At 47.1% G+C, this 22,062-nt stretch overlaps 1 protein-coding gene across 6 annotated transcripts in view; it reads left to right on the top strand.

Annotated features, from left to right (window-relative positions):
* The window catches only part of LOC121576440 (nuclear factor 1 A-type), a 250,098-nt gene extending 229,570 nt beyond the window's left edge, over positions 1–20,528 (top strand). For all 6 annotated transcript variants that reach the window (XM_041889580.2, XM_041889579.2, XM_041889583.2 and 3 more), the window contains one exon: positions 15,919–20,528. In XM_041889580.2, the coding sequence (XP_041745514.2) occupies positions 15,919–15,933 (15 nt within the window). In that variant the 3' untranslated portion in view covers positions 15,934–20,528. The remainder of the gene's footprint in view (positions 1–15,918) is intronic.
* Positions 20,529–22,062: the final 1,534 nt, after the last annotated feature.

The following is a 22,062-nucleotide window of genomic DNA, read 5'->3' as shown; positions in this document are numbered from 1 at the left end:
TCGCCGAGTGGCTGCTGCTGTTATTTATTGTTTGTTTTTACTTAAATTCAATTTCAATTTAAGGGCTTTATTGGCATGGGAAACATATGTTAACAATGCCAAAGCAAGTGAAGTAGATAGTAAACAAAAGTGAAATAAACAAAAAATGAACACATTACTTATGTATCTATTTATTCATCCTGGCCACTCCCCTTTCTCTCTCTCTCTCTCCCCCCCCCCTCTCTCTCTCTCCCCCCCGCTCTCTCTCTCTCCCTACACCAGGGTTACCCACTAAGCCTTCAGCCCAATCCTCGTATCCATCTGTGTTTGCTCAGGCCTAGCAATCTGGCGCTCTGTGCATTATTAATGTGGCCTGGCGCTGAGGCCTGGGTCACTGAGGCTGGCTTCTCAAACACCCCTCCAAACACACACATACAGCACACACACAAACAATCCCCATCTGGGTGTGTGTGAGCCATTGTTTTAATGTGTATTGAGTATGCCATTTTGGTCCAGAAATCTATCAAAGTGGAGAAGTGAGGAGGGAATCATGCCAATTAGGAATCAGCGGAGGGTTAGGTGACCATGACTATATGAGGCCATGTTGGGAATTATGCAGGACAGCGTGGTTAACACCCCTACTCTTAGCATAAGGACCCTGGGCTTAACCCTAACCATACCATAAGGACCATGGGCTTAACCCTAACCCTACACTTACCGTAAGGACCATGGGCTTAACCCTAACCCTAACCCTACCTAGATTTACCGTAAGGACCATGGGCTTAACCCTAACCCTAGACTTACCATAAGGACCATGGGCTTAACCCTAACCCTACACTTACCATAAGGACCATGGGCTTAACCCTAACCATAGACTTACCATAAGGACCATGGGCTTAACCCTAACCCTAGACTTACCATAAGGACCATGGGCTTAACCCTAACCCTAACCCTACCTAGACTTACCGAAAGGACCATGGGCTTAACCCTAACCCTAGCCCTAGACTTACTGAAAGGACCATGGGCTTAACCCTAACCCTAACCCTAGACTTACCATAAGGACCATGGACTTAACCCTAACCCTAACCCTAGATTTACCGTAAGGACCATGGGCTTAACCCTAACCCTAGACTTACCATAAGGACCATGGGCTCTACTGTCACCACAGTGTCTTATCTGATAAATAATATAACATTTTATTATATTTATTCATGTTGTCCTTGGACTAAGTCACTTCTAACAGGAGAAAAGGATCTTGTCATTGACTTCAATGTAAATGGGCAGAGCTCTCCAGCCATAGCAGTGGCACTGGTGTGATCTCCTCCCATCCCTCTCAGTTCTTCAGACACCCATAGAAAGGCCTATAAGGGTCTGGGGACAACTACATCTCGATCACAATAAGTACATTTCTTTAAGCAAGTCAGTGCTAGCAGGTGAAATAAGTCAAGTGTTAGTTTAGACAAAAGACAGTGGTAGTAAAGGGGGAAGGATTACTATTATACTATTCCAGGTATTCCTTAAAGAGGTAGGGTTTCAAGTGTCTCCGGAAGGTGGTCAGTGACTCTGCTGTCCTGGCGTCGTGGGGGAGCTTGTTCCTCCATTGGGGTGCCAGAGCAGCGAATAGCTTTCACTGGGCTGAGCGGGAACTGTGCTTCCATAGAGGTAGGGGGGCTAGTAGGCCAGAGGTGGATGAACGTAGTGCCCTTGTTTGGGTGTAGGGTCTGATCAGAGCCTGAAGGTAAAGAGGTGCCGTTCCCCTCACAGCTCCGTAGGCAAGCGCCATGGTTTTGTAGTAGATGCGAGCTTCAACTGGAAGCCAGTGGAGTGTGCGGAGGAGCGGGGTGACGTGAGAGAACTTGGGAAGGTTGAACACCAGACGGGCTGCAGCGTTCTGGATAAGTTGCAGGGGTTTAATGGCACAGGCAGGGAGCCCAGCCAACAGCGAGTTGCAGTAATCCAGACGGGAGATGACAAGTGCCTGGATTAGGACCTGTGCCGCTTTCTCTGCGAATGTTGTAGAGCATGAACCTGCAGGATCGGGTCACTGCTTTGATGTTAGCAGAGAACGACAGGGTGTTGTCCAGGGTCACGCCAAGGTTCTTTGCACTCTGGGAGGAGGACACAATGGAGTTGTCAACCGTGATGGCGAGATCATGGAGCGGGCAGTCCTTCCCCGGGAGGAAGAGCAGCTCTGTCTTGCCGAGGTTCAGCTTGAGGTGGTGATCCGACATCCACACTGATATGTCTGCCAGACATGCAGAGATGCGATTCGCCACCTGGTTATCAGAAGGGGGAAAGGAGAAATTTAATTGTGTGTCGTCTGCGTAGCAATGATAGGAGAGACCATGTGAGGATATGACAGAGCGAAGTGACTTGTTGTATAGAGAGAATAGGAGAGGGCCTAGAACTGAGCCCTGGGGGACACCAGTGGTGAGAGCACGTGATGCGGAGACAGATTCTCACCACGCCACCTAGTAGGAGCGACCTGTCAGGTAGGATGCAAGGATCCAGCCACTGGACTCCGTAAGGGTCCAGCCACTGGACTCTACAAGGATCCAGCCACTGGACTCCGTAAGGATCCATCCACTGGACTCTACAAGGATCCAGCCACTGGACTCCGTAAGGATCCATCCACTGGACTCCGTAAGGATCCATCCACTGGACTCCGTAAGGATCCATCCACTGGACTCCGTAAGGATCCATCCACTGGACTCCGTAAGGATCCATCCACTGGACTCCGTAAGGGTCCATCCACTGGACTCCGTAAGGATCCAGCCACTGGACTCCGTAAGGATCCATCCACTGGACTCCGTATGGATCCATCCACTGGACTCCGTAAGGGTCCATCCACTGGACTCCGTAAGGGTCCATCCACTGGACTCCGTAAGGATCCAGCCACTGGACTCCGTAAGGGTCCAGCCACTGGACCCCGTAAGGATCCATCCACTGGACTCCGTGAGGATCCATCCACTGGACTCCGTGAGATCCATCCACTGAACTCCGTAAGGATCCATCCACTGAACTCCGTAAGGGTCCAATCCACTGGACTTCGTAAGGATCCAGCCACTGAACTCCGTGAGGATCCATCCACTGAACTCCGTAAGGATCCATCCACTGGACTCCGTAAGGATCCATCCACTGGACTCCGTAAGGATCCATCCACTGAACTCCGTAAGGATCCAGCCACTGAACTCGTAAGGGTCCATCCACTGAACTCCGTATGGATCCATCCACTGGACTCCGTGAGGATCCATCCACTGGACTCCGTAAGGATCCATCCACTGGACTCCCGTAAGGATCCATCCACTGGACTCCGTAAGGATCCATCCACTGGACTCCGTGAGGATCCATCCACTGGACTCCGTAAGGATCCATCCACTGGACTCGTAAGGGTCCAGCCACTGAACTCCGTAAGGATCCAGCCACTGGACTCCGTAAGGGTCCAGCCACTGGACTCCGTAAGGATCCAGCCACTGGACTCCGTAAGGATCCAGCCACTGGGCTCCGTAAGGATCCATCCACTGGGCTCCGTAAGGGTCCAGCCACAGGACTCCGTAAGGATCCATCCACTGGACTCCTTAAGGGTCCAGCCACTGGACTCCGTAAGGATCCAGCCACTGGACTCCGTAAGGATCCAGCCACTGAACTCCGTAGGATCCAGCCACTGAACTCCGTGAGATCCAGCCACTGAACTCCGTGAGGGATCCAGCCACTGAACTCCGTGAGGATCCAGCCACTGGACTCCGTAAGGATCCAGCCACTGGACTCCGTAAGGATCCAGCCACTGGACTCCGTAAGGGTCCATCCACTGGACTCCGTAAGGATCCAGCCACTGGACTCCGTAAGGATCCAGCCACTGGACTCCGTAAGGGTCCATCCACTGGACTCCGTAATGGTCCAGCCACTGGACTCCGTAAGGGTCCAGCCACTGGACTCCGTAAGGGTCCATCCACTGGACTCCGTAAGGGTCCATCCACTGGACTCCGTAAGGATCCATCCACTGGACTCCGTAAGGATCCATCCACTGGACTCCGTAAGGGTCCAGCCACTGGACTCCGTAAGGGTCCATCCACTGGACTCCGTAAGGATCCATCCACTGGACTCCGTAAGGGTCCAGCCACTGGACTCCGTAAGGATCCATCCACTGGACTCCGTAAGGATCCATCCACTGGACTCCGTAAGGATCCATCCACTGGACTCCGTAAGGATCCATCCACTGGACTCCGTAAGGGTCCATCCACTGGACTCCGTAAGGATCCAGCCACTGGACTCCGTAAGGATCCAGCCACTGGACTCCGTAAGGATCCATCCACTGGACTCCGTAAGGATCCATCCACTGGACTCCGTAAGGGTCCATCCACTGGACTCCGTAAGGGTCCAGCCACTGGACTCCGTAAGGGTCCATCCACTGGACTCCGTAAGGGTCCATCCACTGGACTCCGTAAGGGTCCATCCACTGGACTCCGTAAGGATCCAGCCACTGAACTCCGTAAGGATCCAGCCACTGAACTCCGTAAGGATCCAGCCACTGAACTCCGTAAAGATCCATCCACTGGACTCCGTAAGGATCCATCCACTGGACTCCGTAAGGATCCATCCACTGGACTCCGTAAGGGTCCAGCCACTGGACTCCGTAAGGGTCCATCCACTGGACTCCGTAAGGATCCAGCCACTGGACTCCGTAAGGGTCCATCCACTGGACTCCATAAGGGTCCAGCCACTGGACTCCGTAAGGGTCCAGCCACTGGACTCTACAAATCGGGTGGCACTACGCGTGAGCAGCCATTTTCCCTCAGCCATGCATTCCGTGAATGTCCATCTTGTCTGTGGGGGAGGGGGGGCGATATTAAAGCCCCAACATGAAAAGGCCAGAGATGCACACCCACACACACACACACGGCCCTCAGCGCCTGTTTGAAAACCACCCCGCGGCTCGGGGGACAGAAGTTACCCATGGCGGCCAATGTTAGCCCCATGGAGAGAGAAAGGGATAGAGGGAGGGATGGAGGAAGAAACAAGAGAGAGAGATGTGACTGTAATAGTAAACATTCTCAGTCTGCTCGCCATGGAAACGAGGGGGAGAGGGTTGATTGAGGGGCCTGTGTGTGTCCACCCTCTGTCTGTCTCTGTGTGTGTGTGCCCACTCTCCATACCTCCAACCCCCCTCTCCGTCTCTCATTGGAAGCTTTTATTCTTTGGGAGAGTGGGTGGGGGTTTGTGGGTGGCGAGGTCACTGCCAGTGGAAGAATGGGTTTTAGGAAATGCCAATGAAATACGGGGTATGTGTGGTGGGCACAGTCCCCGCGAGTCAGCGCTGCCATGGGAGCCAGTGGCGGTTGCCCCCTGAGACACAACACTGAGGACCCTGTGATGCTCTGCTCTGTGCCTGTCTAGAATACTGTTTTCACACACCAGATACACACACACAGCCCGCCCCTTTGTCCTCCTAACTAGCCGAGACATATACGCCCACCACACACACACACACACACACACACACACACACACACACACACACACACACACACACACACACACACACACACACACACACACACACACACACACACACACACACACACTCACGCACACACCCACACACACACACACACACACACACACACACACACACACACACACACCCACATACACACACACACACACTCTTGCACACCTCTTCTCACCTTCTTACCCCCAAGCAATTTCCAACAAAGACATTGGTACACACAGACAAACACACACACACACACACACACACACACACACACACACACACACACACTCACACACAGCCCCAGTCCTATAGTAGCAGCACTCTTCAGTCAAGTCACAGCCTTAAAAGACGAGGGTTTAGTGACCTTCACGTAAGTTTCAAACTGGCTGAAAGTCAGGGAGACAAAAATACACACAAACACACACACATCCATAGTCTAGAGTTTGATTGACTGGAGTGTGTGTGTGTCTGTGTGTGTCTGTGTGTGTCAGTGTGTGTCTGTGTGTCTGTATGTGGCATTAAAGTGGAGCAGGGGAGACAGGGGAGACGGGGGAGACAGGGGAGACAGGGGAGACAGAGGAGACGGGGGAGACAGGGGAGACGGGGGAGACAGGGGAGACGGGGGAGACGGGGGAGACAGGGGAGAAGGTCCTGACTGCCCAGTCCTTTAATTCCCTGTATATAAAGGTCCTGCAGAACACAACAGAGAAGGCAGATAAGGACCGTAATAGACTCTCTGTGTCAATTTGCTCCCAGTTAAGTGTCTCTACCACCATGGCCCACAGAATGCCTGCCATCACCACTATAGTGTTTGTAGTGGCACACACACACACACACACACACACACACACACACACACACACACACACACACACACACACACACCACTAGTGTGAGGCTAGTAGAAATAATCACAGTTGCCTTACAGTCACTTCTCTCATATAGGACAATAGCACATCTTTAGAGGGAGGATTTAAAGGCGCAATCTGTCATTTCCTTTTCTGATTTGAAGGGATACTACCTCTGCACTTGTTTAAATTAAGGGCCTAAATGTGTATGAGTTACAGATTGCACCATTACAGAAGTTACATATTTCACCTTTTAAATTGTTTGTTTTGGGGCTGCCATAATTTTAAACAGTGTGTCATGTATTTAGGCAGGCTGGGAGTCAATATGTAAATATTTAGATTTTTTGAGGGGGGGTCATTACCTTGTTCAACCAGCAGGGGGAGATGCTCTGACCTGTATACTTTCCCACAGTAATTATGATGCATTTTAATATAAGCAGACAACTGTCTCAGACAACACTGTCACTTATCAATGCATCTGGGGGTACAATAATATTACAAGATGGACCAAGACAAAAATGAATAACAAACACTGCTAATAATGTTGCATAATAATGTAGCATTACAATACTAGTCATGTCACTGATTATGAGTTAGTTTGGGTGTCTGCACTAGAGGAGGCCTGCGGGACACTGAGAAAGTGTACCATAGGATGCGTCCCAAATGGCACCCTATTCCCTATATAGTGCACTACTTTTGACCAGAATACTATGGGCCCTGGTCAAAAGTAGTGCACTATAGTCCCGTGTAGCTCAGTTGGTAGAGCATGGCGCTTGCAACGCCAGGGTTGTGTGTTCGATTCCCACGGGGGGCCAGTATGAAAAAATTTATGCACTCACTAACTGTAAGTCGCTCTGGATAAGAGCGTCTGCTAAATGACTAAAATGTAAAATGTCTATAAATGGAATAGGGTGCCATTTGGGATGTAGTCATAGCATAGTGTATTGTAATATACTGATAGGTGGCTGATGATAGTATGAATGTAAATAAGTAATGGTGGTGAGTGATCAGGGAGATGTAAAGGATGGAGCGGGAGAGGGAGAGAGGGAGGAAGAGAGGTAGAAGGGAGATGAATGGTTAGAGGGAGAGGGGGGAGATGGGGATGCTGAGGTGGAGGCAGTGAAGATATGAGGGGTAAAGAGAGATGGAGTGAGTGAGAGGGAAAGACAGAGGTAGAGGGATGGAAATGGGGTAGAAAGGCAGGCAGGGGTGTCAGAGAAGAGATGGGTAGAAAGAGAGACGGGTGGCATAGAGGAGAGGGTAGAGGGGGAATAAAGGGAGGGAGAGGTGGTTTCATAAGCGCACCGGGCTGGGAGCTGGTTTGCATTACATGAGGCTGAACTCCTCTGAGATGACACTCATCTGCAGGCACTTTAGCCCAGCGTCCTGAGTCAGCACTTCTCCACGTGATGAGATTACTGGTTCCATTGACAGGAGTTTAAAGGAACAGGTCCTTCCTTTCTCTTTCACTGGGTGTGTCCTTCTTTCTCCTTTCTCTCTCTCACTCTCTCCTCTTTCTCTCTCTCTCTCTCTCTCTCTCTCTCTCTCTCTCTCTCTCTCTCTCTCTCTCTCTCTCTCTCTCTCTCTCTCTCTCTCTCTCTCTCTCTCTCTCTCTCTCTCTCTCTCTCTCTCTCTCTCTCTCTCTTCTTTCCTCTTTCTCTTTCTCTCTCGCTCTCTCTCTCTCTCTCTCTCTCTCTCTCTCTCTCTCTCTCTCTCTCTCTCTCTCTCTCTCTCTCTCTCTCTCTCTCTCTCTCTCTCTCTCTCTCTCTCTTCTCTCTCTCTCTCTCTCTCTCTCTCTCTTTCTCTCTCTCTCTCTCTCTCTCTCTCTCTCTCTCTCTCTCTCTCTCTCTCTCTCTCTCTCTCTCTCTCTCTCTCTCTCTCTCCTCTTTCTCTCTCTCTCTCTCCTCTTTCTCTCTCTCTCGCTCTCTCTCTCTTCTCTCCTCTTTCTCTCTCCTAGTTTTTCTCCACACTTCGTCATGCTTGACTGTATGACTCAGGTGTGTGTGTGTGTGTGTTTGTTTGTGTGCGCTCGCGCGTGCATGTATGTGCACGTGTGTGTAAGTGTGTGTAAGTCACTCTCTCTCATACGCTGCTGTTATTCTGTTTATTATCTATCCTGATTGCCTAGTCACTTCACCCCTACCTACAGTACATGTATATATTACCTCAATTACCTCAACTACCACGTACCCCTGCATATTGACTCGGTACCGGTACTCCTTGTAAACAGTCTCATTATTGTTATTTTACCGTGTTACTATTTCCTTGAAAGGGCTCGTAAGTAAGTATTTCACGGTAAAGTCTACACCTGTTGTATTCAGCGCATGATACAAATAAAATGAGATTTGATTTGATTTGTGTGTGTGAGTGCGCGTGTGTGTATGTACACTACCGGTTTTAGAACACCTACTCATTCAAGGGTTTTTCTTTATTTTTTTACTATTTTCTACATTGTAGAATAATAGTGAAGACATCAAAACTATGAAATAACACATATGAAATCATGTAGTAACCAAAAAAGTGTTAAACAAATCAAAATATATTTTATATTTGAGATTCTTCAAATAGCCACCCTTTGCCTTGATGACAGCTTTGCACACTCTTGGCATTCTCTCAACCAGCTTCACCTGAAATGCTTTTCCAACAGTCTTGAAGGAGTTCCCACATATGCTGAGTACTTGTTGGCTGCTTTTCCTTCACTCTGCGGTCCGACTCATCCCAAACCATCTCAATTTGGTTGAGGTCGGGGAGGCCAGGTCATCTGATGCAGCACTCCATCACTCTCCTTCTTGGTAAAATAGCCCTTACACAGCCTGGAGGTGTGTTGGATCATAATAATAATAATATGCCATTTAGCAGACACTTTTATCCAAAGCGACTTACAGTCATGTGCGCATACATTTTTACGTATGGGTGGTCCCGGGGATCGAACCCACTACCCTGGCGTTACAAGCACCATGCTCTACCAATTGAGCTACAGAGGACCACATTGTCCTGTTGAAAAACAAATGATAGTCCCACTAAGCCCAAACCAGATGGGATGGCGTATCGCTGCAGAATGCTGTGGTAGCCATGATGGTTAAGTGTGCCTTGAATTCTAAATAAATCACAGACAGTGTCACCAGCAAAGCACCCCCACACCATACCTCCTCCTCCATGCTTTACGGTGGGAAATACACATGCAGAGATGATCCGTTCACCCACACCACGTCTCACAAAGACACGGTGGTTGGAACCAAAAATCTCAAATTTGGACTCCAGACCAAAGGACACATTTCCACCGGTCTAATGTCCATTGCTCATGTTTCTTGGCCCAAGTAAGTCTCTTCTTCTTATTGGTGTCCTTTAGTAGTGGTTTCTTTGCAGCAATTCGACCATGAAGGCCTGATACACACAGTCTCCTCTGAACAGTTGATGTTGAGATGTGTCTGTTACTTGAACTCTGTGAAGCATTTATTTGGGCTGCAATTTCTGAGGCTGGTAACTCTAATGAACTTATCCTCTGCAGCAGAGGTAACTCTGGGTCTTCCATTCCTTTGGCGGTCCTCATGAGAGCCAGTTTCATCATAGCGCTTGATGGTTTTTGCGACTGCACTTGAATAAACTTTCAAAGTTCTGGAAATGTTCCGTATTGACTGACCTTCATGTCTTAAAGTAATGATGGACTGTCGTTATTCTTTGCTTATTTGAGCTGTTCCTACCATAATGTGGACTTGGTCTTTTACCAGATAGGGATATCTTCTGAATACCCCCTCCCCTTCCTTGTCACAACACAACTGATTGGCTCAAACGCATTAAGAAGGGAAGAAATTCACAAATTAACTTTTAAGAAGGCACACCTGTTAATTGAAATGCATTCCAGGTGACTACCTCATGAAGCTGGTGTGCAAAGCTGTCATCAAGGCAAAGGGTGGCTATTTGAAGAATCTCAAATATAAAATATATTTTGATTTGTTTAACACTTTTTTGGTTACTACATGATTCCATATGTGTTATTTCATAGTTGTGATGTCTTCAATATTATTCTACAATGTAGAAAATAGTAAAAAATAAAGACTAACCCTTGAACGAGCAGGCGTTCTAAAACATTTGACCGGTAGTGTATGTGTGTGAACCAACTCCTCTCCATAGAAAAGTAGCTTGACCTTGAAGGCGTTCAGATAGGTCACCCAGACAGATGAGCACAGTGCAGCTGTCTGTTACTTGCTGCTAGTATCTTACTGTGAAGACAACCACACACACACATTTGCTTGCGCGCATGTACTCGCTCGCTAAAGCACCTTAAGAACGCTGCCTGGTCTTCCTTTGTAATGCTATGCGTTACTCACAGATCAGTGGGATATTGATTGGATATATTGGATTGGCCACAAGGGACATGAATGTTGTAATACCCCCGTCTTTAGCAGGACACTGCTTCCCTTACACTACCACTAACTATCTCAAGTGCATTTAAACACCTCAATACACTTTATAGTTAAATAGAACAAAACTACACTAACAAATATAAATGTACGAGCCAATCCATATTGACTTTTTTTTACTTTTAATGAGCAAAAGTTTACTTTCAATGTTTAGAGTTAAAGCAGGAGAGGTTTAGATGGTTACTCTATCTATCTCTCTTTGGTTGGTTTGATATCACACACACACACATAAACACACACACACACACACACACACACACACACATACACACATACACATAAACACACACACACATACACACATACACATAAACACACACACACACATACACACATACACATAAACACACACACACATAGCCCAGAGAAAACAGCTGTAGACACAGGGTGAGAGTGTTGGAATCCTTTCTCTCTCCCTGGGGCTGTAAGTCTGGTCTCTCTCTCTCTCTCTCTCTCTCTCTCTCTCTCTCTCTCTCTCTCTCTCTCTCTCTCTCTCTCTGTCTCTGTCTCTGTCTCTGTCTCTGTCTCTGTCTCTGTCTCTGTCTCTGTCTCTGTCTCTGTCTCTGTCTCTGTCTCTGTCTCTGTCTCTGTCTCTCTCTCTCTCTCTCTCTGTCTCTGTCTCTGTCTCTGTCTCTGTCTCTGTCTCTGTCTCTCTCTCTCCCTCTCCCTCTCCCTCTCTCTCATATCTATGTATCTATACACTGAGTATACCAAACATTAGGAACACCTTCCTAATATTGAGTTGCACCTCCGCCTTTGCACACAGAACAGCCTCAATTCATCGGGGCATGGACTCTACAAGGTGTCGAAAGCGTTCCACAGGGATGCTAGCCCATGTTGACTCCAATGCTTCCTATAGTTGTGTCAAGTTGGCTGGATGTCTTTGGGTGGTGGACCATTCTTGATACACACGGAAAACTGTTTTGTATGTGTGCCATTCACCCTCTGAATGGCATACATACACAATCGATGTCTCAAGGCTTAAAAATCCTTCTTTAACCTGTCTCCTCCCCTTCATCTACACTGATTGAAGTGGATTTGATAAGTGACATCAATCAGGGATCATAGCTTTCACCTGGATTCACCTGGTCAGTCTATGTCATGGAAAGAGCAGGTGTTCATAATGATTTGTATACTCAGTGTATATCTATTTATTTCTCTCTCTCTCCATTTCTTTCTCTCCCGCTCTCTCTCCATCTCCCCCAGAGGGGGAGAAATAGAGGATGACTGAAGTATGGTCTTTGTAATGCATGCGGTGGAGCTCCTCGCCAGTTTCTGTTCTGTCAGAATGAATGAAAACAATGTTGCTTTTCTTGGCCCCCATCCCCCACTGTTCCTATGTGTGTGTTTGCTCATGTGTGTGTGGTCACTGGTGGCACACAGGGGTCACAAATGGCCATGTCCCGCCCCACCCTCCCTGTGCCTGCTCCAGCCCCACAACACATGGTGTTGCTCATCCCGGATGCACATCTGGTGGGCATTCCTGTGGGCACTAGAACACACCACAGTGTAATGGTTGGTGTTATAGTGGAGCCCCAGCCCCAGTCCAGCCCCAGCCCCAGTCCAGCCCCAGCCCCAGCCTCAGCCCCAGCCTAGCCCCAGCCCCAGCCCCAGCCCCAGCCTAGCCCCAGCCCCAGCCCCAGCCCCAGCCTAGCCCCCAGCCCCAGCCTAGCCCCAGCCCCAGCCCCAGCCCCAGCCTCAGCCTAGCCCCCCAGCCCCAGCCCCCAGCCTAGCTCCAGCCCCAGCCCCAGCCTCAGCCTAGCCCCCAGCCCCAGCCCCAGCCTAGCCCCAGCCCCAGCCCCAGCCTCAGCCTAGCCCCCAGCCCCAGCCCCAGCCTAGCCCCAGCCCCCAGCCCCAGCCTCAGCCTAGCCCCCAGTCCCAGCCCCAGCCCCAGCCTAGCTCCAGCCCCAGCCTCAGCCCCAGCCCCAGCCTCAGCCCCAGCCTAGCCCCAGCCCCAGCCCCAGCCCCAGCCTAGCCCCAGCCCCAGCCCCAGCCCCAGCCTCAGCCTCAGCCCTAGCCCCAGCCCCAGCCCCAGCCTCAGCCCCAGCCCTAGCCCCAGCCCTAGCCCCAGCCCCAACCCCAGCCCCAGCCCCAGCCCTAGCCCCAGCCCCAGCCCCAGCCCCAGCCCCAGCCTCAGCCTCAGCCCTAGCCCCAGCCCCAGCCCCAGCCCCCAGCCCCCAGCCCCTAGCCCCATCCCCATCCCCAGCCCCAGCCCCAGCCCCAGCCCCAGCCCTAGCCCTAGCCCTAGCCCCAGCCCCAGCCCCAGCCCCAGCCCCAGCCTCAGCCCTAGCCCCAGCCCTAGCCCCAGCCCCGGCCCCAACCTAGCTCCAGCCCCAGCCCCAGCCCTAGCCCTAGCCCCAGCCCCTAGCCCCAGCCCCAGCCCCAGCCCCAGCCCCAGCCCTAGCCCCCAGCCCCAGCCCTAGCCCCAGCCCCAGCCCCAGCCCCAGCCCCAGCCTAGCTCCAGCCCCAGCCCAGCAGAGCAGAGCAACATGTGTCCTCAATAACAGCCGTCTGTCTGCTGGTTCTATTCACAACACACACTGCTAATCAAGTGAACGTGTCCCTATGCTACTTACTGTGTGTGATTGTGTGGACATTCGTTCTTTCTTACTTTCTACTTTCTCTCTATCTCCATCTCTCTCTCACTACCCTATCGCTTTCTCTGTCTTTCTCTCCCCCAGCTCTCTCTCTCTCTCTCTCTCTCTCTCTCTCTCTCTCTCTCTCTCTCTCTCTCTCTCTCTCTCTCTCTCTCTCTCTCTCTCTCTCTCTCTCTCTCTCTCTCTCTCTCTGTCCTCTGCCCTGATGCAGTATCTGCAGTCTAAATCACAGCGGTCAGCACCGGCACCAGCCCACTGTGTGGTAACACAAATCCCCCCCCCCCCCACACACACACACACATACACTATTTGGTCTGCAAGAGCCCCTCTTCTCAGTCTTCTTGGGACAGGGGAAGATGGGGGATGGAGGGAGGGAGGGATAGATGGATGGATGAGAAGAAAAAGGAGTAGGGAGAGCTGGAGTGGAGTGGGGTGGATGAAAAGAGCACCACGAGGCAGTAGACAAAGATGGGGGGATGGGGAGAGAGAGAGAGAGAGAGAGAGAGAGAGAGAGAGAGAGAGAGAGAGAGAGAGAGAGAGAGAGAGAGAGAGAGAGAGAGAGAGAGAGAGAGAGAGAGAGAGAGAGAGAGAGAGAGAGAGAGAGAGAGAGAGAGAGAGAGAGAGAGAGAGAGAGAGAGAGAGAGGGAGGGAGGGAGACCTAGCGTCAGCAACTTGTATTGATTAAAAACTAACCTTCAAGTCTTCCTTGCCGCCGAGCAGCAGCGTGCCGGCAGTAGAATTTCAACCAGTCAGGAGCTAAAACTGGGCAGGCAGGAGACAGACCGGCTAGCAACCTGCAGGAGCACATCCACAACACACAGTACAGTCACACACACACCCACAGTTCAGTCACACACACACCCACAGTTCAGTCACACACACACCCACAGTTGAAGTTTTTAGCATTTTAAGTATATGTGTAAGTGGAGCAGAACCGAGAGACAGCAGTCGGTTATTTATTTCCTGCATTTTATTTTTGCTTTCGTGCATTGAAACCAGGGGTAGAGACAAAGTTTGTTTCCATGTGTGCATTTGTTTCAGAGTGCATGTGTGTGTGTTTTCATTGTGTGTGTGTGTGTGTGTGTGTGTCGTAAGAGGGGTGTGTGAGCTCCCGCTGAATCTATAGCGCTGTGTGCATGTCTGCGGCAGCGGCTGGCTGCTCCAACTTCACAGAACAGTGACAAGAGAGAACAGAGTGGGCCAGGGGAGAAGGAGAAAATAGAGAAAGAAAGAGGGAGAGATAAAGAGAGAGAGAGAGGGAGAAAGAGAGGGAGAGAGAGAAAGGCCGCCGTAGGCAGACCTGGCTCTCAAGAGAAGACAGGCTATGTGCACACTGCCCACAAAATGAGGTGGAAACTGAGCTGCACTTCCTAACCTGCCAAATCAATGACCATGTTAGAGACACATATTTCCCTCAGATTACACAGACCCACAAAGAATTTGGAAACAAACCCAATTTTGATAAACTGCCTTATCTACTGGGTGAAAAACCACAGTGTGCCATCACAGCAGCAAGATTTGTGACCTGTTGCCACAAGAAAAGGGCAACCAATGAAGAACAAACACCATATTTATGTTTATTTTCCCATTTGTACTTTGCAATACTGTATATATACATAATATGGCATTTAAAATGTCTTTATTCTTTTGGAACTTTTGTGAGTGTAATGTTTACTGTTCATTTGTATTGTTTATTTCACTTTTGTTTACTATCTACTTCACTTGCTTTGCCAATGTTAACATACATTTCCCATGCCAATAAAGCCCTTAAATTGAAATTGAATTGAATTGAATGGAGAGAGGGACAAAGAGGGGGGAGAGAGAGAGAGAGAGAGAGAGAGAGAGAGGGATACACAGGAAGGCAGCCATGGGTCTTCCCAATGGTAGTCACGTCGACGGCTGTCTGGTTGTCCTGGGCAACCAGACATGACGTAACACGGGGATGAACTTGAACTTGGGGGAGGGATGTTGAGATGGGAGGGAGGGAGAGAGAAACGGAGGTAAGAGAAGGAGGTGTCGGGGCTCTTGCTCAATCGCTGGAAACGTGAACAATGGAGTGGAGCAATCAATAAGGCCATTTCACTGAAGGATTACAGAGGGCCAGCCAGCTAACCTTGCCCACCAGGCACTTTACTGAACCACCCCTCCTCCCCTCTGCTGTTCTCTCTTTCGCTCTCTCTCTCTCTCTCTCTCTCTCTCTCGCTCTCTCTCTCTGCTCTCTCTCTCTCTCTCTCTCTCTCTCTCTCTCTCTCTCTCTCTCTCCCTTTCTCTCTCCCCCTCACTTTGTTCAGAGCTTAGACACAGTAAAGCATGGCTGAAGTTGTTCAGAACAGAAGGCACACAGTGACCGGCTGGCTAAAGTGTATAGGAACACCCCTAGCAGCTAGGTACAAAGTAGAGCGGGAGTGAGAGAGAAATAAATAAAAAGAAATGGAAAGGTAGAGCAACTACTTGAGAAAATGGAACTGCACAGGCTGACGTATCAGACTCAGTCGTAACGATAGGACCTATTGTCTGCTTAAATTAACTTCATCTCAACTGTATTCTTCTCTCCTTCCATCCTTCTCTCTGTTCTGCAGTGGTACCTGGGCTAAGGACTCCAGAACCCCTCGTCGCCCGCTGGACAGATCGCTGGACCCCCTACTTTCTCCCCTGAGTGCGACCCGACCTGAAACCCCAATCCCCGCAAATGTGCTCACCTGTTTGACAGAGAGAAGCCCAACCCCTCAAATCTGTCACTGTCTCCCACCCCCCCAGCCCCAGCGCCTGAGAGACTTGAGCATCAGCATGGCTACAACAGACCACCCCCCCTATCCCATCCCCCGAAAACAAGAGCAGAGCTATTGACTGCTTACACACACGTACTATATATCTATACAGCCCATATATATCCCTCCTTCATATGGTTTATATGCCTATATTCATATATAGTACCAGTCCCCCCCCCAACTGTCTATTGGAAGTGCTAGCTGGAGCTCCGAGAGAGAGCTAGCGTTTGTCTCCTGGAAAAGAACGTTGTGTTTTTTAAATTGTATTTCTTCTCGTCGCCCCCACTTTGCCGCAGAGGGGGGAATCATCACGTGACTAAATCAAAGAGCTTCCCTCAACCTTTCGTTGCCGTAGCCGACCTGTGGAGAAGGTCCGGCAACCAAGGAATGCACAGAGACCTAAGCGTCCCGTGTACGTGTATGTATACGAAACAAATGTGTATATAGCTCTGGTGTTGTCACACGTCCTGAAACGAGAGGAAGATCAAAGCTCTTGTTTCTTTTCTCCCCTTTTGTCTCTGTTTCCCTCTCTGGTTGTTTTTGGTTCAGTGGCTCACGGATGTAGAGGTTTTAGCTGGGTCAGATACCAACCAGTTAATACCTCTCTGTGGGCTGCCCACCCCCACCATCTCTCCACCCCCCACCCCACCCCACCCCAACCCTACCCCGCACCCACCCTGAGGAGGGACACTCCCTCCACAGCCATGCCAAGAGGTTAAAGGTCTGAAGGTCTTCACCCGGCCACAGGGCTTTTCCAGGGACATCAGTGCAACTGAAAGCCCATGCAGAGGAGAACAACGAACCACCACACTATGAACTCATAGGGGACAAGAGAGGGGATGGGGTATTCATGTTTAATTATGGTCAATCAGGTGACATATTGAAACTGGTTTAAGGCTGCAATGAGAAGAGAAGTATTTCAACGAGAGGCTTGTGAGAAAATAACTTCTGACTGGGAGGCTTGTTCATGTTACATTTTTGTATAGAGGTAATTTCAGTTCAAACTAACAGTCTGTACGATGCTATACAATGCAAAATGGCGGGTAGAATGTCTTTAATTCTACAAACTGACTGGAGACATCTATGACTATGGTGAACAGTGGAATATTGAATTGAGGACAGTGCAATTTCGTTGGATAGCGGTTGGATAATTAAATATCTTTGTAGGATATGTCTTTGAAATTGTTGAAAATTATATATATATTTTTCTTCCTAGTCCATTCACACCTAAAAAATATCGGGGTACAAAAAAAAGTTAACTAGAACGATGGCCTTGTGAGAAAATAAGGGTTTGTGTTTAGCTTTTGTTGTCTTTTATTTGTTTGTTCGTTCATCTTGTAAATGTGTTAGTATTGTAGAATGTAAAAAAATGTAATCCCTTTTAGAAATATTGTAATTTTAAACAATCAATTTGAAAGAATTTCTTGCAGCTTTGAATCTAGACTGCTATTCATTTTTTTTTTTTTAAAGCTAAGTGATTAACTTATTTTAAGAAAGCACATGATTTTAAAGAAAAAAGTAGCGGTTGAAATTTCTCAAGAGGCAAAATCAGGAACATACAATACGAGCAAATATCGTAAAAAAAAATATTTACTTTCGGTTGAAAAGATAATCTAAAAAAAGGCATCCAAGTTCTGGTTTGCCTGGTTGATTGGCTAGGCCTTCTCTAAGCCTTGTCCAATCAGAAGCACTTATTCATGCAGTTGGTTTATGGGCTGGGAGTCTAATCAGAGGGTTGAAGTTGAGTGAGAAACAGTGACCGTTTGAGTTTCAAAAAGTTGATATCTACATCAAGGCAAGATCGCAACCAGACGGCAAAGCTTTTCAGTCGCTTCGCATGAAACTTACCATTTTATTGAAGTTTTGTTTTGTTTTTGTTTCCTATACTATACATACTATATATATATATATATATATATATATATATATATATATATATATATATATATATATATATATATATATATCACACACACTGTTAAGACCGACTCATCCACCGTCGATGAAAACTGAATAAAAGTATTAAAAATGTTTTAGTTTTTTATCTGCATGTTCTAGTGTTAGTGACAAATCTTTACATAGATTAGAGGTCATGTATAAAAACACAGTATTATAATCCCAACATCAGCCACTTGCCAACAGACTATATTTGTTTGGCCGTACGAGAGGCTTTTTTTTTTTACTGCTGTCCTTCACAATCAACCAGCTGAACGTCTTTCAGACTCTTCTTCGCTTCTCATCATTTCTGAATCATTTTTCCTCTCTTTCGTTCCCTCTTGAAATTATCAACAAAAAAACTCAATCTTAAAGTATATATTTCGTTCATATGTTCTCGAATTGCACGAAACAATTGTTCCTCATCAATGTGCCTTGAGCGATGGTCTAGTCCTGAGCTGTTGCACAATGTTCCAATGTGGAGAGTTTATGTTTTTTTTCTTTTTTTGTTCGTCCCCCACCTCCCATTGTGTAGGAAACTGAATCTAAGTTGTTATACTGATAAGAAACATGAATGATGAAATTGAAGACATCTCAGGCCCATACAACAGTACTTTGCTCACTGTGATGCAACATCGAGGTGCTGTTTGTGTAGAAGACCTGAAACACTATCTCTGTCTTGTACTGCTGTTTAACTAGGCCAGTCATTCACCCCGATATGACCCCCCTTTTTAGTCCTTCAGTAAGTAGGAAAAGAGCTCCTAGGCGCTTTATATCTTGTAGATAGTTTAGTTAACCCCCCCAGCCCCCGACCCTTAACCCTTTTTTGTGTTGAGAATATTAGTCTATTGATATTTATGGATGTTGCTGCAATTTCTAAATGGAAACTACTTTTTGCTTTGGAGTCTTCCTGTTTTTGTTTTTTTTTGTTCCCAGAAATGAATAATGAGAAAATAATATGCAATACCTGCTTGCACTCATGTAGACAGTCATTTAGTCCTTTTTTTGTGATGTTTTCTATTTTATTTTCAACCAAAGTTAGGTTGCACTTGACTGGCTACGTGGTTGGTGGTCGGTCCCTTTGGCAGACCCGCTCCAGGAGAACAAAGGGCTCGCAAATCCCAGTCAGCCTCGCTCGGGTATTTTGCGGACACTAACAAGATGACCGCAAAATATATTAGGGTTCTCCTTTTTTTTTGGGGTCACAAGCCTTAAACAAGTCATATTTCCTCTCCATCACAAAATCCACATTTGACAGACAAAAAAATATAACGTCCAACAATAACAAAATTCCACTTTCAAAATCCTCCATTTCAACGGACTTCCAAGTTACGTATATTAATTGTTTACCTGTTTATCTGTCTATTACGTATATCATTTAAAAAAGTAAATTGTATGTTTTTTTGGGGGGAAGCCTTCGTGATGGGTTTAGTAGAAACACTTCGTGGGTTGTGTTTGTCCTTTAGTGTGACAGTTTTTGTCTTTGTTCTTGCCTATCCTTTAGCGATGAGTTGGGCATTACTTTCCTAATTATCTGCACTAAATATGAAATAAATGACAATAGTGAGAATTATTGAAAAAAAAAAACGGCTTCCACGGCTTAAAAGCGAAGGGAAAAAACAATTGCACGGACATTTTTTGTCACAAAACCTCGTTATGAACAGCCTAGCATCTAATCAGCAAGATTTGGCTGTGTGTGTGTTTAAGATACGACAAAATTGCACCCTTTTTAAAGACAGAAAAAAAGAAGCAATCGTTTGGGCAGTGTGTTTTTGTTCTTGTGTTGTGTGTGTTGTGCGTAATTTAGTTCTGAGTATAGAAGTGGGGAGAAGAGTCGATGATGACAAAGGAATACCTTTAAAAAAAAGACAAGGAAGCTACGGAGCAAGCAGGGCCGAAAGGACTGACTGTGGGAGACGTGGTGTATGTATGTTGTATAGGTTTATTAATTACACTGATTTTAAAGCTGCCCTATTTTATAATGCAGGACTTTTGTAACATTGATTAAATGAGGAAAAAACTAGTGTTGTGAATTTTCTGATTGTTTGTATTAAGGCCACAGTAACAGAGCGGGGTTTGTTTGTTCTCTGGGAACTGGATTTAAGTTGAAAACTTTCCCGTTTTCCTTTTCTTTTTTTAAATTTCTTTTTTATTTAAGGACTTTTTCTTCTTTTGATGGTATAGCATATTCCCATACTTAAAAAGTATAGGGTATTGAGGTGAAAAGCCCATTGTAAATGGATGTGACAGTATGCTGTATGTTTTGAAGGTTATTTGTTGCATCAGTGTTGATGAAGCTAAATTTAGGTCATTCTAAGGAAATTGGTAAGAAAAGAGACCGTTTTTTAATGCATAAAATGAGTTTAGGCAGACGACAGTGACATAGACAGCCAAAGGATGCCCCTATTATAAATGCATCCAGGCATCTTTTTTTTTTGTGTTCACCATTCCATGCAGGAAAATAAACAGCTTGATATGCAACATGATTCTTTTCCTTTTTCACATATTTCTTTCCCTGTCCCACTCTCACCGCTTCATCACCAAATAGTCCTCAGAAACCGTGGGTCCTCTCAAACCACTTTCCATTGACACATTCACCTGCAGTGCTACATTGCATTAGCAACACACGGTCACCGTCAATAAACACACAGCTCTTACCTAGATAGAGGTGAGTTGTTAAACATGTATTGTCCAACTTTCATGAAACTTTGTAACAAGGCTATGAAAAGCCTATAGACAGCAGCTGCATGGGAAGGTGTGTGCATAACCTGTACACTAATTATCTGCAGTCAACCTCTGCACCCTCAAACTGGGAACCTCAGAGATTATGCCACAGAGGCTATTGATGTTCAACTGAATCGGCAAGCTTTAATTCACATTTGTGCTAAAAGAGACATTTGGGAGTTTACAACTTAAACCACAGGGGCCTGGCCTCGAACACTACTGACATTTTCAGTTGTACTACTTTTCTTCCTTCTCCTCGTGTAACCATATCCTAACCATATCCTAACCATTTGATCTCTTAGTCTCTTGATGAAGCTCTCCTGTAACAACCTGTGTAGAGACCTTGTAGTCACATTGGAGAAGTGTACACTAGGCAGTCCTGGAGAAATAGAGGGGATACCGAACAATTCATATTGACGAGTTGTTTAGTCTGGGCCTACAAGAAGAGCACTCACATCGGCCCACTCCATTCCTTTCCCATCCAATCATGTCGGTTAGGTTCTTAGTTCCATCCCAGTGAAACGTTGATATCTATTTTGACCACCGTCTGAGGAATTCTGCCCCTCGATCAGGAAACAGGGTTGAACAAAGACCTTTCCTGTCTTTTGTCTGTCCAGATTTTGTTGCTATAGTGATTTTCCTGCAATCCACTGTATTTGTAGAGTCTTTGGTTCAGGGGTGAAGAATCCTAATACAATGACATGTAATGGAAATGGCAGAATTTTTCAGGCTGCAAATAAAGAAACAAGAAAAAATAATATTCAATAAATTTAGAGACCTAAATATGTGAAATATTCCAATGGGTGTGGTGCATAGACCGAATGGCATTCGCTAACGGTGTTGCAATCGTGCAAGACATAGGAAGAGCTTCAATGAACCCTGAGACGCTTCTGTTCAGAGACTTGATACCAACTAAGCTCTTTTCTCGCTGACATTGAATCCAGATCGTTGCCATTTCCCCTATGGTTTTATACATAAGGTATAATAAACAATAATGCCAGAGGAGGTGTGGTATATGGCTAATATACCACGGCTAAAGGCTGTTCTTACACATGACGCAACGCGGAGTGCCTGGCTACAGCCCTTAGCCGTGGTATATTGGCAATATACCACAACCCCCCGAGATGCCTTATTGCTATTATAAACTGGTTACCAATGTAATTAGAGCAGTAAAAATAAATGTTTTGTCATACCCATGGTATACGGTCTGATATACCATGGCTTTCAGCCAATCAGCATTCAGGGCTCGAACCACCCGGTTTATAATTTAGTTTAGGGGTTGATCATATTTAGAAA

This window comes from Coregonus clupeaformis, chromosome 11 (assembly GCF_020615455.1).
Source record: "Coregonus clupeaformis isolate EN_2021a chromosome 11, ASM2061545v1, whole genome shotgun sequence".
NCBI classification, from domain to species: domain Eukaryota; kingdom Metazoa; phylum Chordata; class Actinopteri; order Salmoniformes; family Salmonidae; genus Coregonus; species Coregonus clupeaformis.
The sequence above is the reverse complement of the archived record's forward strand: the minus strand, read 5'-3'. Positions and strand labels throughout refer to the sequence as shown.